General features: G+C 50.8%; 1 protein-coding gene across 17 annotated transcripts in view; it reads right to left on the bottom strand.

Annotated features, from left to right (window-relative positions):
- ANKRD17 (ankyrin repeat domain 17) overlaps positions 1-18,252 on the bottom strand; it is a 2,430,147-nt gene that overhangs the window by 560,565 nt on the left and 1,851,330 nt on the right. For 13 of the 17 annotated variants that reach the window (XM_069630806.1, XM_069630790.1, XM_069630801.1 and 10 more), the window contains one exon: positions 339-506. In XM_069630806.1, coding sequence (XP_069486907.1) covers positions 339-506 — 168 coding nt within the window. The remainder of the gene's footprint in view (positions 1-338; positions 507-18,252) is intronic. The other 4 variants (XM_069630793.1, XM_069630796.1, XM_069630797.1 and 1 more) reach the window with 1 other exon arrangement.

The following is an 18,252-nucleotide window of genomic DNA, read 5'->3' as shown; positions in this document are numbered from 1 at the left end:
CCTTCCAACAAATTGCACAGCCAAACCTACAGCTTTAGACCCAGCGGCAGAGGGTACCCGGGAAGATTCAGCAATGCAACAAGCATGACATGGACATCTCTCCCTTCCACTGAAACATAGGTGACAATGCTACCAAGGGTCTATAGCAAGCCCCAAAACGTTCCACCAGCCGAGACACAGGCTCCAAGTCCCCTCCTACTAGTATGTGTGTGTCTAGGGCAAATGAAGAGTCTTTGTAATCAGTCTACTGCACTACAATAGTGGAAGAAACAATAATCAGTTGAAAAACAACATTTAGTACATTTGTATGAGAAAAATACAAGAGAGGAGTGTCTTGCCTCTGGTTTTTTACTTGCCTTCTTACAACTTCCTTCCAGCCATCTTCCCTCTTTTGTCCTCTTTTAGGACTAGCTATTGTTAATTTTCCATTTGGTGAGGTAAGTGGTGAGGGCTTAGCACATATAGGCAAGGAGTTGAGGGTGACTTCACATATGGACTCGGATAACCTGAAAGAATAAACCAAATAAATCAGAACCTTAACTTTAAAAATAATTCATGAACAAAAAATGTTTCCGGTAGCATTCAATATCAGTTATTTTTTCATTGCTGGCCAGAAACATTATCCCTAGGCTCAAATGATTCCACACTGTATGTCTCAAGGATTCAGTTTTTCTAAAATTCCCAATTAGATCGGAATGCTTTTCAAAACACTAACAATAGCTCCATTAGATGATTTAGGGCCATACAGCCCCAGCAATCAATGGACTACACCAAATCTACTTCTGCATGAACATCCCATATGCTGATACAAGTTAAGTGAGGGAAAGAGCACCATACTAGCAGAATTATCCAGGTATGTCGTAAAGGAGTGGAAAGTGAAAACATGCCACTGCAGCTGCAGTCTCCTGCTACCATTTTCACTCAAAGGGTGCATGCTGCTCTCATCCTGCTTTGGGCTACATGCATGCCACAGTATGTGTTACTGTGTGAATCCTTTTGCAGGAAGGGGGATCCAAAGGTTTGAAATTACCACAGCCAAACTCCCATGACATTTAAATCCCTTTGTAAATTCTTCTCCTACCTCAACCCACTATCTGAAACACCTCTTGAAATGTCCCTAAATCTATTTTCCAATATTTACTTCTAGGCATGTTCTCTGGATGTATTAAACCTTTCAGTCTCGTTGACTGTGGTGTACGGCTTTGTCTCTAGCACGCGTGCAGTCAGCCAGTCCATTACCGATCTTCCCCCCAATGGCAAACGGAAGCTGTTGTCACAACTGCTCAAATAAACTTATTTGCCTTATTGACAAAACCGCCACTGAGAACAACCATATAGTTGGAAGACAACCAGCTTCACCTCGTGTCCTTTACTAAGCCAGCCAAGTGTAATACTTTTTCTCTGATTAATACACCAGCTACACGTTAACTGCCTTATAAGCAGCGGTATTGCAGGCTTTCGCACACCTTTGTAACCTCATACCAAGGACAATACCTACATCGAAAGTATAGCTAGGATTTGTAGCCAAGATTAACAGCATCTTGTTCCCTTTTTACTTTGAAATTCTCCCCGCCCTTTAAATTAAAAGGTTTGATCCATACAGCCTATGACGGCAACCCTCGGGGAAGGTAGTGATACAGAGGGGGAAGGAATGAGGCTGATAAATTGTACACGGGGAGGCCAAAGTCTGTCTACCCAAGCTATCTGTCGTGACGTGACACACACTCTTCCTGCCAGATGAGCTACCGTCGGAAAGACACTGTTCTTCTGAGACCAGTACCACAGCTGCATTGCTTTTCTGCACAGAGGCAAGGACCCCATACCACATTGTTTGTTGAGGTAGTACATGGCCACTGTGTTGTACATCAGGACCAGCACAGTCTTGCATTTTACAGAGTGGAGGAAAGATAACAGGGCCAGCCTGGTCACCCACAGCTCCAGCAAGTTTATGTGTCCCAGAGACTCAGCAGGAGACCACAGTCAGATCTGACAGGTGAGCGCCCCAACCAGTCAAATGTGTTTATGACCACCATAAACGGCTCCATGTAATAATGTCGCCACAAAAATATCGCCATACAAAAATATCGCCGAAAAATTTTCCCGGCGATACTATTTACGGCGACCATATATGTGGCGATATTAATACCCGATACCCCATAAACTGGATCCAAGGTTGATGAAACAACTTGCGTCTCAGCAACTTTCCGTACAATCGACCACGCAAGATCCTGAGCCACCTGGTCTGATACCGGTAAACGTTCTGACATGTGACCCCGAAACTGCAACCATTGGCAACGGAGAAGCGATTGAAGAGATCTCAAGCGCAGCTTCGCCTCTGGTACCACTAGGATTCAGGATGCCATGAGGCCCAGAAAGTGCAGGAAAGCAGAGACCCAGACTTGTTTCTGGAATAGGAGGACAATGACAATCCGAAAGATGTTAGCCACTCGTTCCTCAGGTGGCAAATTACTGCCTTGGCGAGTGTCCAATACCACTCCGATATATCGGAGGGATTGGTAAGGCGAAAACCAAGCCTTTTTGAAGTTCAAAGAAAAGCCTAGACTGTGCAATAGAGTGCATGTGCGTAGTAGATGCTATGACACTTGATCTGGGGCGTGAGCTCCGACAAAGCTAGTCAAGATCGAGAAAGACATGAATGCCCGCTTGGCGAAAACCATGGAAGCCGAAGAAAGACCGAACACCAGGACCTTGAACTGGTAGTGATGTTGGCCCACCATGAACCTCAGGTACTTCCTGTGCTTTGGATGAATCGGTACATGGAAGTAGGCATCCTAGAGGTCCAGTGATACCAACCAGTCCTACAGATGAAAGGCTTGTAGAATCTGAGCCAGTGTAACTATCTTGAACTGGTCCTTGCGCAGGAAAAAGGTCCAGCAGCCAAAGATCCAACCGCTCCGAGCACAATACCAGTTCGATCGCGCTCTTGGTTAGAAGCGTGTTAGGGAGAATTCTCATAAATGTGTGAATTCCCTTCACCTTAGAGACCCCCAGCAACTTTGCTGGATTTTGAGGACTTGATTTGTTTTACCCGGAGAGAGAGTGAGCTTTTTCCCCCTCTCTCTCATATATTTTGATGTGTGTTTTACTCTTGTGTTCTTTGATTATGGGGTTTTAGATAACTCAGTGCAGTGACACAGTGAAGCCTTTTTAGGCGGTCCCAAGGTTTAAATACCTTCTCTGGGATAAACTACTGTTTTCCAGAGAATGCAAAGTTAAATTGACTTTACTAGTCTTTTTAAATCCATAGACCCAGCACACCCTATCTTACCATAGAGTGCTGGTGGGGGTTACCTAGTATCCCCTATGTCTAGAAACCCATGATGCAGTCAAATGCTACCCTTTCCTATCGAAAAGGCTGGTGGCAGTGGTTTTACAACAAACTACCATGATTTTTCCTGACCGCGAACACCGGTAGCTAAAAAACACGCAAGCCATGTTTTTCAAGATGGTGTAGGAGCCCCCTTTGTTTCAATAGGTCCCGGTCTTCTTTTTATGTCATTTCTTTTTGGAAAGGTACTTCTAGTGTTTGTCTCCGAGTGCCAAACTAGGTTTGGTCCCTTTGTTTCTATGCCTTTGGCGGACTTCAGGACTGAAGACCGCCTCTGGCACCCGAGTGTCTGGGGTGGGCAGGAAGTGAGGGAGGTGCCCAAAACCTCCCTGTGCTTAGTCTCCTAGGAGACCCAAATGCACTCTGGCGTGATTGGCTGGCTGACTGTCCAGCAAAGACAGCCACTCTGCTGGGTGAGTGGCAGCTAGGTTGGAATGAATGAGAGAAAACTGTTTAAAAGGTGAGTCTCTTGGACTGAAAAGCAGAGTCGACCACTGGAACGAAAGAACCGAAGACAAGCTGGAAGAGGACGGCTGCTGCAACTACTGGACTGTTGGTTTGCCCAGTGGAGCCCTTATGCAGGTCCGAATTGCCAAGTTCACCTCGACAGAGAAGCCCTTCAAGGATGGCTTCTTCCTTTGAGTTGGTAGGACCAATCAACTCGTAAGCCACCTGGATACCATTCTCGGAGCTGGTTAGGATTAACCATGGGGAAGGACAACAGCTTGTGTGCTTGTAGAACAGCAACCGGAATCAAAAGATTTGCCAATTTGCCAGCGGTCCATGTGCAGTGCAGGAGTCCACCGGCTGTCACGACCCTCAGCCCAGATCCCCACTGGCAAGCCCATTGGCCAGGTGGAATCAGGGCTCGGATCACTTATAAGGCCTGGCATCCACTTCTCAGGCCCTCTTGGGGCCAGTCCTGGCGCCTTTGGCGCCAGGCTCATCAGTAAGGAAAGACATCTGCTTGAGGAACTACTTTATTTAGGCTTTCAGCCAACATGGAGGCATCCACATAGCTCGATTCCTAGAACCAAGCTATGCGGTCTAGTGTTTTGGGTGTGGTGGCCTAGGGACTATTTTACCTGGTCTACTTTACAGTGGCTATTTAAACCACACCCCAACAAGACAACACGCTTCGTGTTACTTTGCTTCTAGCAACGTGACGCTCACTGTGTCCAGCTTTCTCACAAGCCTGGTGAATTCCGGATCTGCAGAAAAAACCGAGAACATTGTTAGAAGCAGAATCTTGCCTGCATTGATTATCCTTCACTGCTCGCAGCTCCTGGGCAGCTCTGTTGGTGGAGTTCACCGCCCGGATTGAAGGACCTGAGAAAAGGAGAAAGACATGATTAAAAGAGGTAGTGGAGACATTACAACCACAAAGCGCTTAAAGACTTAACTGGTTGGTTGCTTTTCGGCCGGCATAGCTCCGGAACTCCATCTCCGCTGGGAACTCACGGCGACCTACGAAAAGAGAAAAGCACAGGTCAGTGAGGACAAGTCATCGCTGCGCTACGCAAAGCCCCTCCTTACCGCATCATAGCGCTATAGTGCGCCATCATTTCCCAGCGAGAACCAGCATATCCAGTTCTCCGCACGGACACTCCGCATGCCTAGGGAGATAAAAAAGACATTTAGAACAGAGAAAAGGCATGCAAGAATTACGACGCCATCAATCGCAATAAGACCTACCTGCAAGACACTACAAGGACAGCAGTCAGTGAAGTAACTAGACCGCACGCGCCCACAAAAGACAACACGTCCCTGTCCAGAGAGCAGGACGGAGAGCCCACCGATTCAGACAACCAGGTGAGAAGAGAACCTGGAGGGGCTGGAAACACAAAGGAGGCGGGGGAAAACTCACCTTGGTCGCCCAGTCCTAATATAGTCTTCATTTCCAGGCGGAATCCCATCGACACAGAGACCACACCAGGGAATTATTGGGAAGGGCACCAACAACCAACTGGCTGGGTGGCGTCCCCGTGGATACCAGGTGAGCGTAACGCTGACCTCCTCTCTCTTGTCCCCACGACTGAGGCTCAGGAACAGCGAGATCTGCAGGAACTGCCAGGAACAGAAGTCTTCAGCTGCATCTTTTTCTTCAATATAAGGTACTATGAAAACTGACAGAGAGAACTTACCTCTCACTGCGAAAGTGCGTACAACTTTGGCAACTTGCAGGCCTAGTCAGCTTGTGACCCCACATACAAACCTTTCTTCCGTGAAATACTTCTAAGAACTGTGGCAAAAACCTTTCCGTTTTAAATACCAGAACCGTTTTTACTAATACAAGACACTAGCCCATTGACTTTGGCCTACCTATTGCATTGTATTGTATTGTATTAACTCCTCTGGTGAACTCGAAACTATTTGCACTGTTTTAGAGTAACTATTATATTCGTTTTATTAACTTATGCCTTTTGCTCCTACTTCCATGCTATTTTGCTCCTACTTCAAGGGAGCTCAACTGCTTAGTAATCAGTACTGTTGCATAATTCTTGTGTGATATTGGTTGCCTCTTCTAGTGAATGCTTTAAAAATTATTGTGTAATAAATTAATAAGTGTTTTACCAAGAAACCTTGAGTCTAAGTGTCTATCTGAATACTTGTAATAAACCTTTGTGTAACACCCTTACAAGCTCACATTCCCTCTTGAGATAAGCCTGGCTGCTCAGCTCGCTACCATAAACTGTGTGGTACAGACTTAAACCAAAGGTTGGTTTTGTTTACACCTGTAGTCCTAGTTGTGTGTAGGGGTCCCAGAGGGTACTGCATACAAACTTTGCCTAACAAATTGCATGGCCCTCCTGCAATATTAGATGTGGAATCCGTGGGAGGAAAGAGTCCATTAGAAGTAGGCTTTCTCTATCTATGAATCTGTTGAGATGGATTTCTATAACCTGCTGGTGTACAGATTTTAGCAGGGCGCCTTAGTTATAGTGCACAGGGAACTCTGTGAGATTGGCCAAAACCCGATCAAGAGAGAGCAGTCAAGGCTATTCTCAGGAGAGAGAGAGTGGGATCAGGGGCCCTCAATCAATCCACACAATGTAACACGCAATTATTCAATTAAGACTAGAATGCATAAAACAGAAATGTTTATTCTAGGCCTTTACACACTAAAAAATGAAAACTGCAGGCGATATCGCACAATACTCAATAAATTATAAGTTACTCATCGTAGTGACTAATCTACTCTTAGTCCTTAGTCCCCTTTCCTCCATACAGCATGGGCGTCCCTTCCAAGGGACGGGAGACGGAACCTTTATCACCAGAAAAAAACATCTTCCCCTTTAAATTTAGAGGCGCCCGGTGGTGCGGCCCTGGGAGCATGTGCTGCCCTGACACCGTCCTCCGGCACCACACCTCAGTCCCTTTAGACGCGTCGACAATAGATTAACATTGCCTAATGACACCAGTTTTATTAGGGGGGGATGGTGGCACATATGGAGGAAAGGGGACTAAGGACAGTCACTATGGAGTGAAAAACAATTACTCTTACGTCCCGTCTCCTTTCCTCTATACAGCATGGGCAATTACAACAGAGTGTAGGCCCAGGGTGGAGAGGAGACCCTCCTTAAGCAAACAGGTTTCTAAGAACCGCCTGGCCGAAAGCCGCGACTGATCTAGAGCCGGCATCCAAACAGTAGTGCTTGCAGAAAAACCGAAGGGGTGGCCCATGTGGCCGCCCTGCGTAGGCTAATGACTTGCCAGGGGACATGCCGCTGGAAGGCGATGGCCATTGCCTTGGCTCTGACTGTGTGGGCGTGCATGTTGGCCGGCAGTGGCTTATACTGTGCCTCGTAAGCTTTTTTGATGGCCGAGACCATCCAACTCGCTATGGAGGCCTGAAACCCTGGTCTTGATCTGCGGAAGGTGACCAAAAGAGTGTCTGACTTGTGGAAGCCCTTGCTCCTGTCTAAGTAGAATTTCAGGGCACGCCCGACATCCAGGCAGTGCAGAACTCTCTGTGCCTCATCTTTGGGCTGCGCAAAAAACGTAGGTGCACCATTTCCTCGTTCAGATGGAACGAGGAAGGCACTTTAGGTAGGAATGCTGGGTGTGTTCGTAGGACTACATTGTCCTTGTGAAACGTAGAGTATGGCTCTGAGGCGACCAGCGCCAGGATTTTGCTGATTCTGCGAGCCGAGGTGAGACCGACTAACAAGGCCGTCTTAATGGTGACCAGTCTGATGTCTGCGGACGCCATAGGTTTAAAAGGTGTGTGCGCCAGCGTACCCAAAACTATGTTGAGGTCCCACACGGAGTGCGCCCTCTTGATGGGTGGGTAGAGCCTGGCGAATCCCGCCAAATGTTTGACAATTGGGTTGGAAGAGGAAAAGATCTCCTTCTCAGAGTTTCAACAAGCCACGATGGCTGTAGGTGCAGCAATTGTCTACCTGCACGCCTGAATGGGCGAGGTGCGTCGAGAAGGATAGCACGTCGTCCAGGGTACATGCCAGGTGGTTGATACCCTTAGAGTCTGCCCAGTGGCACAACCGGGTCCAACTACTCTTATACTAGGCCCTGGTAGACTTGCTCCTGCCACCCTGTATGATCTCTAGATTAGCCTGGGAGAGGCTGAGGTGACATAGCATGAACTGTTCGGGAACCACGCTGCGACGGCTAGCTTCTCTGGCATGGGGTGGATGACCCTGCCCCCCCCCGCTGCACCAGAAGATGTGCTGGGCCGGGCGGAAGGCGAACGGGAGGCCTCTCTGAGGGGATGAGCAGCTCAGAGAACCATGGCCTGCCTGGCCACCATGGAGCTATTAGAATGATGCTGAGGTGGCGAGACATCTTGCATATCACCCTTTGAATCAGTGGTGTGGGCGGAAAGGCGTATGCAGTCATTCCGTCCCACCGGATCTGGAATGCATGCCCAGGGAGCCCAGACCCTGACCCTGCCAGGAGGAGAACAACTTGCTGTTGCCCCAGAGGCAAAGAGGTCCACCTGAGGGTGTTCCCATTTGTAAAAGATCTCCTGCAGCACTAGGTCGTTCAACTGCCACTCGTAGTTGTCTGCTCCCAGTCTGCTGAGCCTGTCTGCCTCCAGGTTGGATTCCCCCGGCAGGTGGACGGCCGTGAGGTAGATGTTTTGTATGGCACACTCCCACATGCTGGCTGCCAGCCTGCACAGTAGGGGGGTGTGGGGACTATCTGGTACCTCCCTGCTTGTTGACATAGAACATGTTGGTCGAGTTGTCTGTCTAAATGAGGACGACCTTGCCCTCGAGAACCAGAAGGAAGGCTCTAAGCGCCAGCCAGATGGCCCTCAGTTCCAGCAAATTGATGTGGTATTCCTGCTCGGTCCAGGTGCCATGGACGCAGTGGTTGTCCAGGGTGGCCCCCCAAACCTCGAGAGAGGAGCCGTGGTGATGGTGACCTGCGGGGTAAGCTGCCGGAACGGCTTGCCCGTCCGCAGGTTGCAGTCCCAGGACCACCATGTGAGGTCCAGGTGAAGCGACGGAGGAACGTTGATCATCTCTGACTGAGCACCCCGTTCCCGGTTCCAAAATGCTTCAAAATTCAGCTTTATCCTCCTCATCCTGAGTCTCGTGTGGGGGATAGCCAAGAGGACTGCTGCCATGAGACCGAGTAGGTGTTGGTACTACCAGGCCGAAGTCACTACTCTGCCGAGGAAGTGCGCTGTGGCCCTCTTGAGGGCCGTGATCTTGTCCTCCGAGGGAAAAACCTTCTCGGAGCATGTGTCCCAAATGAGATCCAAGGTGGTCAGTCTCTGCATAGGTTGCAGCTGCGACTTCTTGAGGTTGAGTGAAAAACCCAGCTTTTGCAGTGTGTTCATAAGAGCGTGGGAAGTGTGTTGCACCGCTTCCGGAGATGTCGCCCTGATGAGCCAGTCGTTGAGGTACGGGTAGATGTGGTGGCTGCTACTGTATTTATCAGCCTGGTAAAGACCCTGGGGGCCGAGTTGAGGCCAAAAGGAAGCACCTTGTATTGGAAATGGTAGCCCATGATCCTGAATCGTAGAAAAAAACCAATGAGGCTGCCATATCGGGAAGTGTAGGTACCCATCCTTCAGATCCAGGGAGCACAACCAGTCTCCCTTGCACAATGACTCCGCTATCAAAGCTGGCGTAACCATCTTACATTTTTGTAGAGGTAGTGAGAGGTTGAGGGCGGAAAGGTCCAGCACAACTCTCAGGCACGTCTGGTTCTTTTTCTGAATGGCGAAAATCCTTGAGTAAAAGCCCAAGCCTCGCTGGGAGGCTGGTACTTCCTCCAATGCCTGGCTCTCGACAGGCGACCAGATCTCCGCCAAAAGAGTTGCTGTCCCAACCTTAGGGAGTGGAGGGGAAGAGGGAGGAGATTCTGGGATAGGAAGGTGGTACCCCATGGATACTACCGAGAGGCTCCAAAGAGTCAGCGAAATTCTGGCACCAGAAATGTGCATGGAGAGCAAGCCTGCCCCCCACTGGAGACACGTGGACCCGGAGGGGCGTGTCATGCCTTCTTTCCCTCTGAGGCTGTTGCGGAGGAGGTGGACTGGAAAAAGCCCTTACCCCCTCCCCCTTTTTCTTGTTTGCGCCGATGCTGGGTCGGCCAACAGTCAGGCTGCCTGGACCTCCGCTCTTGGAAGCCGCAGAACCCTCCGTACGTACGCCCCTTGTCAGAATGCTGCTGTGACTGGGTGCACGTTTTGGGCGTGGTCTTTTTAAGGATGGATAAAGACTTGGACGTTTGTGAGCCGTTTTTCTTTTTGTCCAGCTCCTCATCCGTTGTGGGGTGGAAGAGGTCACCCCCTTCGAACGGAAGGTCTAAGACGCGTTCCTGGACATTCTGGTTGAATTTCCTAGCACGGAGCCAGGCCGTTCTTCTCATGTCCGTGACAATGCAGACGGCACAGCCAGAGGTGTCGATGTGGGCCACGGTGGACTCCATGATGTCCTGCGCCACCATCTTGGCCTCTGCCAATCCTTCCTTGAATCGTGATCGGCTCTGTGCCGGAAGCTCTGGGAGGAAATCCGCAACTACCAGCATGGCATCCACGTTGGCTTGACGAAGGTGCAAGGACGCATTGGAATATGGCTTCTTCCCTTACGCCTTCAAGACCTTCTCCTACTTGCCTAGCAGGGCCACAGAGGAGGAGGCTGAGGACGACTGAGACTTGGAGTATAGTGATGCCACAGCGATCACCGAGGAGTGTGGCTGAGGGTAGACCCACAGCAAGAGTGTATCCACCTCCATCTGCCTGAACCTGGCGTCCGGGCGTTCATTCACCGGCTGGACCGAGTGAGGCTTGAGCCAATGCTTTTTGGCCACAAGACGTAGCCTGAGGGCTTCTGCAAGGACCCCATCTGCTGGTTGCTCGACCTCGGGTTGAGGAAGGCCTAAGTACACTGATGACCCCAATCTGAGAAGATTTTATGAGCCTGAGGAAGCTTTCAAAGAACCTGTCCTTGCAGGCCGGAGTGGTGGTAGGCGATATTGACGGGGTAGCGAGCGGCTGCTGGAGCCTTTGCGTGCCCTGCCTTTACTTACGCAGCGGGAACCTACCTTGCACGAAGGAAGGGTAAGCTGTAGGCCACATACCTGGTTGACACCAGTCCCATCTTGACACATGTTCCTCCGCCTGCTGCCTACCTTGGAGCGGCGTCGGCCAGATGTCTGGACATGTTGCCGGTACTAGGGCGTAGCCCCTCGAGTGAAGACGCGGTAAAAGAACCTTCTGGTCCCTCAGCACTGTCATAGGGAGGATCCACTGACCCTCGGCTGCCGGCCGGTAGCTAATTCAGCCTCGGTACTGGTAACAGGACCCGAGCGGTCTCTCCCACGTGGGCGAGTCCTTGGGAAGGAGTATTCCTTGCAGGGTGCACTGGAGAAGAGTGGCCCTACCTTGGGCTTGGATCGATGATAGACAAAGTTGTTAGGGAGAATTCTCATTCTATGGCTAATTTCCCTTACCTAGCGAGTCCCCCAGCAGCTTTGCTGGATTTCTGGAGTTTATTTTTTCCACTTGGTAAGAGTGTGAGCTTTTTTCCCACTCTTACCTGTGTTTTGCCATGTGTATTTCATCTGTTTTTGTGATTGTGGACTTTGGAGTACACCACTTCAGTAGTCCCACTCTTTTGTGTGTTACATAGCACCTTCAGTGCAGTGATACAGGGTTGTCTTTTAGACTTCCCACCGACTCCATTTCTGGGGGTGACTACTGTCCCCCAGAAAAGGGTAAAGTTGCCATTAACTTAACATAGTCATTTTAACCACATATCCAGTTCCTCCATACTGCACAAGCGTCCCTCCCAAGGGACGGGAGACAACCTTTTTCACCAGAAAAAACCTTCCCCTTTAAGTTTAGAGGCGTGCTGGGATTCAGCCCTGGCAGTATGCGCTACACTGACTCTGCCCACTGGTGCCACTCCTCAGTCCCCATTGACGCGTCGACAATATTTAACATTGCCTAATGACACCAGTATTATTAGGGGGGAGGATGATGGGACTTATGGAGGAACAGGGACTAAGGACTAAGAGAACGTTAGTCACTACGGTGAGTAACTCAATTACTCTTACGACCCGTCCCCTTTCCTTCATACTGCATGGGCGATTACAACTGAATGTAGCCCCCAGGGTGGAGAGGAAGCAAATAAGTTCCTTAAAACCGCCTGTCCGAAGGCCATGTTTGATTTAGAGCCGGTGTCCAAACAGTAATGCTTACAGAAAGCCGAAGCGGCGCCCTGCTTATGACTTGCCACGAAACCTGCCGCTGGAAGGCGATGGCAGTGGCCTTGGCTCTGACTGTGCATGTTGGCTGGCAGCGGCTTGTGCTGCCCCTCATAGGGCCTCTTTGATGGTCGCAACCATCCACCATGCAATAGAAGCCTTAGATGCCTGATAACTGTTATGGAGCCTCCAAAAGTGATAAAAAGTACGTCCGACTTGCAGAAGCTCTTGGTCCTATCCAGATAGAATTTCAAAGTGTGTCTGACAACCAGACAGTGCAAGACTGTCTGAACCTCGTCCTTGGGGTCAGCGAACATAGGAAAGACTATATCCTCGTTTAGATGAAAGGAGCAGGTACCTTGGTAGGAACGGCATGCGAGTCCGCAGGACCACCTTATCCCTGTGGAAAGTGCTTTAAGGTTCTGAGGCCACCAGAGCCTGGAACTCGCTGACTCTGCGAGCTGAGGTAAGTCCCACCAGCAAAGCTGTCTTAATGGTGACCAGCCTGATGTACGCGAATGCCACTGGCTCAAATGGTTTGTGTGCCAACGCTCCCAACAGCACGTTGATGTTCCACACAGGGTATGGCCTCTTAATGGGCGGGTAAAGCCTGGACAATACCGCTAGATGTTTTACAATCGGGTTGGAGGAGGAGAAAACCTCATCCTCCAAATTTATGTCGGCCCCTATGGCCGCCAGGTAAGTGCGACATGTATCCATCTGAACGCCTGAGTGCGCAAGGTGCGCCGAGAAAGAGAGCACGTCGTCCAGCGTGCACGTAAAGTGGTCGATCTCCTTAGAGTCCGCCCAGTGACAGAACCTGCTCCATTTGCTTTTATATTGGCTCCTGGTAGCCTTGCTCCTGGCGCCTTGAATGATCTTCAGGTTAGCCCTTGATAGGCTCAGGTGCTTGAGTGTTATCTGCTCAGGAACCACGGTGCAAGGGCTAACTTCTGAGGTGTGGGGTGGAGGACCCCGCCCTCCTGCTGGGACAGGAGAGGAGCCAGACTGAGCGGAAGGTGAATGGGTGGTCTGTCCGTGATGCTAAGCAGTTTGGGGAACCATGGACTCGCTGGCCAACAAGGAGCTATCAAGATGATGCTGAGGTGACAAGCTTCCTTCAACTTGAGGAGTACCCTGGGAATCAGGGGCGTGGAAGGAAAGGCATATGCTGTCATGGCCTCCCATTGAATCTGCAATGCATCTCCCAGGGAGCCGAGGCCAAGCCCCTGGCAGGACGCAAACTGATGGCCCCATGTGCTGAAGACCACTTGCAGCACCTGATCGTTCATTTGCCATCGTAATTGTCTGCACCCAGTCTGCTGAGCCTGTCCGCTTCCAAGTTTGCCTCTCTGGGAGGTGGATGGCCGCGAGGTAGATGTTTTCCAGGGCCCATTCCCACATGCTGACTGCTAGGCTGCACAGCAGAGGGGACCTGGTACCCCCTGCTTGTTGACATAGTACATGTTGGTGGCGTTGTCGGTCTGGATAAGGACAGTCCTGTCCCCCGATGAGGAAGGAACGCTCCGAGGGCTAGCCAGATGGCCCTGAGCTCCAGCCAGTTGATATGCGACTCCTGCTCCTTCCGGTCCCAGACTCTCTGGACGCTGTGGCTGTCCTGAGTGGCTCCCCAGCCCTCTAGGGAGGAGTCCGTAGTGATGATGGCCTGCGGGGAAGGCTGTCTGAAGTGCTTGCCGGTCCGCAGGTTGCAGTCCCTGGACCACCACGTAAGATCCGAGTGGAGAGAAGGCGGTATTCTGACCAGCTCCGCTTGGGAGCCCTTCTCCTGATTCCATGAGGCTGCGAAGTACAGCTGTAATCTCCTCATCCGGAGCCTCGTGTGTGTGGCATGGCCAAGAAGACCGCTGCCATGATACCCAGTAGGAGTTGGTACCACCAAGCCGTGGTCACTGCTCTGGTAAGGAAGTGCATACTGACCCTTGTTAGGCAGAATTATATGCAGTACCCTTTGGGAACACCATACACAATTAAGATTACAAGTGACAGTACAATTTCACTTTTGGTATAGGCCTGTACTACACAGTTAAAGTCGTAGAAGTAGCGGAGCAGCCAAACTTATCTCAAGAGTAAGTGAGCAGTACAAGATAATTACACAAAGGACAGCAATTACTATGATTCAGGCAAACACTGACTTAAGGTTTTCAAGTAAAAACATATACATTTATTTCACTCTTCATTTGTATAACATTAGATTATAAACAAGTCAAAAATCACAATCTTAATACACCACACCACTTCGCTTAAATTCCAGACAAGTTAAGCTCACAAAATTAAGTGCGAGTAAAATGGCACTCCAGCAATTTAAAAGGGAGGGAAAGACAAAAGTTATTAGAAATTAGATCAAACCAACAGGTAAGTACTCAGGGCAGTTGAACAAGAGGAACTTCAGTGAGGAGATCAGATAGAAAAGGCTTAGGGTCAAAGTCAATGGGTCAAAAGTCTTTTGCTCAAGATCACACAGTTCAGGGTAGTTCGGAAACCGTGCCACGAACTTTACCGCGTACGAGGTTGGTTGATACAAAAGTTATTTCAAAGAAGAGAAGGACAAGCCCTCGGATTGGAGAAAGATTTCAAACACTTTCACCGCTGTTAAACGAAACGGACCACCGGATTTGCACAGCACCTTAAAACGGAGAGGGAGCTGTAGCTGAGGTGTAGTTCCTGCAGGCTCACGGTTCCTGAAGCGACTGTTGGACTGACACGAAGTAGGAAGACTGGAGGGGCCTGCACTACCCAGGGAAGAAACCAGCGGCAGAGCAAAGCAACGAATAAAAGGTGCACTGCTTAAAACCCAAGCAGGGTCCGACCTTCCTGGCTATCCGGCCCACTGTAGCTGTGTACAGCGAATTCGACAAGAGGAGGGGTCCTGGCTTGCAGTGTGGGCGAACTGGTTGGTCCCACCAGCTCAAGGGAAGAAGTTTCCTGGAGGATCTTCTCCGTCGGTGGATTCTGGAGATTCGGACCTGCAGCAGGGCTTCACCGGGTGGTTCAGTCGTTGTAGGGGTCCTCTTCTGCCAGTTCCTCGTTGGTTCTTTCGTTCCAGTGGCGAGACTGCCTTTCCAGTCCTAGAGACCTGCTTTTTATGCCCATGGCAGGGGTCCGAAGATCCCTCCCTCACATCCTGCCTACCTAGACTTTCGACAACGAACAAAGGAATCATCCCTGGTTTGGCACGCAGAGAAAAACACGGGAACAACTTTAACAAAAAGAAATGGCGAATAAACCCAGCCGGAGCCAAAATAAAATGTATTTGGTCAAGCGGGTTTATGTTCAAGGCTAATATAAAAGCCTAAAACATTACCACGTTTATATAAGATAATTGCGGTAGAAAAGTTAGGGTAGATACCACTGCCACCAGCCAAGTCTTGATGTAAAGGGAGCGAAACAATGCTCCAAGAGGCATAGACAAAAAGGGATAAGAGTTGACCCTTTTCCAACACTCCATGTACAATGGGGTGCACTGGGTCTGTCGTTTAAAGTGACTAAGGTAAAGTTAATGGCAAGTTTACCCTTTTCTGGGGGACAGTAGTCAGCCCCAGAAAATGGAGTCGGTGGGAAGTCTCAAAGACAACCCTGTGTCACTGCACTGAAGGTGCTGTGTAACGCACATAAAAATCTGAGGCCATGGAGTAGGTGAGGCTCCTATGCTCAAGATCACACTAAAAGTGAAAACACACACACTGCAAAACACATGTAAGAGTGGGAAAAAAGGCTCACACTCTTACCAGGTGGGGCTGAGTTGAGGCCAAAGGGTAGCAACTTGTACTGGAAATGACAGCCCATGATCCTGAAGCGTAGCAAGGAGCGATGAGGCTGCCAAATCAGGACGTGTAGGTAGGCGTCATTTAGATCCAGGGAGCACATCTAGTCTCCCTTGTCTAGTGTCTCCGCAATGAGTACTGGCGTAACCATCTTGAATTTCTGAAGAGGGAGCGAGAGGTTGAGAGTGGATAGGTGCAACATAACTCTCAGGCCAGCCTGGTGCTTCTTTTGTTTGGTGAAAATCCTGGAATAGAAGTCTAAACCTCTCTGGGAGGCAAGTACTTCTTCCACTGCTTGGCTCTCGACTTGCGACTGGACTTCCGCCAACAGAGTTGCCGTCCCAATCTGTGAGAGGGCAGGAGGGAGGAGAGGGAGGTCACGTGGACCCGATGAGACACATCATGCCTTTTCGCCATTTGGAGGAGGGGGACTGGAAGAAGCCCTTGACCCCCCATTTTTGTTGCTTGTGCCGGTGCTGTCTCGGCGAGCGGTCAAGTTGCATCTACCTCTGTTCCTGGAATCCCCGGAACCCACCAAACGCCCGCCCCTTGTCGGAGCAATGATGCAGCTGGGTGTACGCCTTCGTAAAATAGATAACGACTTCGCAATTTGCAAGCTGTTCTTCTTTTCATCTAATTACTCGTCGGTGGTAGAGTGGAAGAGGTCACTACCCTCAAACGGAAGGTCCAATATGCCATCCTGGACGTCGGGGTTAAACTTAGTAGCCCGGAGCCACAGTCCTTCTCATGTCTGTGGCGATGCAGATGGCCCGGCAAGAGGTATCAATGCGCGCCACGGTGGCCTCCACGATGTCCTGCGTTACCTGCCTGGATTCTCCTAGACCCGCCTTGAAGCGTGCCTGGCTCTGCACCAGAAGTTCCGTAAGGAAGACCACTATTTCCCGTCACAACCTCTGGTTAGTGGCTGCCAGCATGGCATCTGCGTTGGCCTGATGGAGGTGCAGGGTAGCATTGGATTACAGCTTCTTCCTGTACGCCTCCAACATATTCTCCTCCTTGCCTAGCGGCGCCAAGGACGAGGTGGTCGAAGACGACTGGGGCTGAAGTGACGCTGCAGCGATCACCGAAGAGTGCGGCTGGGGGTTGCGTTGACAAGTGTCCATCTGTCTATACTTGGCATCGAGGCGCCGATTGCCAGGTTGGGCTGAGTTTGGCGTGAGCCACCCTTTCTTGGCCAGAGCCACAACGTCCTTCTGCATCGGGATACCATTTTTGGTAAGGGGGTTTTAGGGTGAGGACTTCTGCCAAGACCCCCTCCTCGGGCTGTTCTATCTCGGGTTGAGGAAGGCCCAGATATTCTGCTAAACCTGCAAGCCTGTCGTGGAAGACCTTTGCTGACGACAGCGTGTCACGGTCCTCCTCCTCGTCTGTATCCACCCGAGTGTCCGGAGCGGGAGGAGGGGTGCTGGGCGCCGTGGCCTGCGGCGTGGAGACCGGAGCCAGAGGCTGCTGTGGGACTGCTTGAGCTGTGGGAGACAGGGGAGCCGCAATCGGAGGAGCCACCAGGGGCAGCGTTGGGGCCCATCGGAGGAATGACTATGGGCGCCGGTGGAGTGACTGGGTGGAGCAAGTCCCTGACTGCATCCTGAAGGAGGGCCCCCATCTGGGGGTTTGCATCAACACCAGGAACCTTTCGAAGAACCGGTCTTTGGAGGAGGAAGCGGCGGCAGGGGATGTTGACGGATTGGCAGGGGGCTGCTGGGGATGAAGCGCACTCTGTCTAGGCAGCAGGGGAAACCTGCCCTGCGCTGCTGATGGATTAACTGTAGGCCACGTACCTGGTTGACACCAGTCCCACCCTGAAATTCGTTCACCCACCTGCTCTGTTCCTAGTAGTGGCATCGGACGAGCTGCCATGCTTTCTGACACGGCGGCCATTTTGTCAAGCTGCGTGCCAAAGTCGTGGTGCATGGCTCCCTGGGCCTGGCTTCCTCCATGACTCGTGGTGGTGGAGCACAAGGCCTACCCTGCACCTCAGGTCTAGGCGTATTGCCCTCAGCATTGTCGCCGGTAATGCTGCATGCAAGCACCCCCTCTGACATTGAGCCGGTACAAGGGCTTTGCTCCTCGGGTGTACACCAGGTAAAAGAACCTTGCGGTCCCTCAGCACTGATTCCGGAAGGATCAGACGACCCCTCGGCCGTGAGGCCGGTAGCTGGATGGACTAGCCTCGGTGTGCGTGCTGGTACCAGAAACCAAGAGGTTCCTCCCGCTTGGGCATTTACTCGTGAAGGAGTCGCCCTTACGGGGTGCGATGTAAAATAGCGGGCTTCCCTTGGGCCTCGATCTCTGCTTGACAAAGTTTTTCAAGTCCTCTGGAGGCGATCTTTCAAGGAGCTCCCTCAACCTAGCTAGCCTGTACTTCAGTGCGGGTGGAGTCAGTGCGTCGCCTGGTCAGGGCCAAGGCAGTGAAGG

The sequence above is a fragment of the Ambystoma mexicanum genome, chromosome 6q (genome assembly GCF_040938575.1).
Source record: "Ambystoma mexicanum isolate Mex_15411 chromosome 6q, UKY_AmexF1_1, whole genome shotgun sequence".
NCBI lineage: Eukaryota > Metazoa > Chordata > Amphibia > Caudata > Ambystomatidae > Ambystoma > Ambystoma mexicanum.
This window is presented reverse-complemented; position numbering and strand designations above follow the sequence as displayed.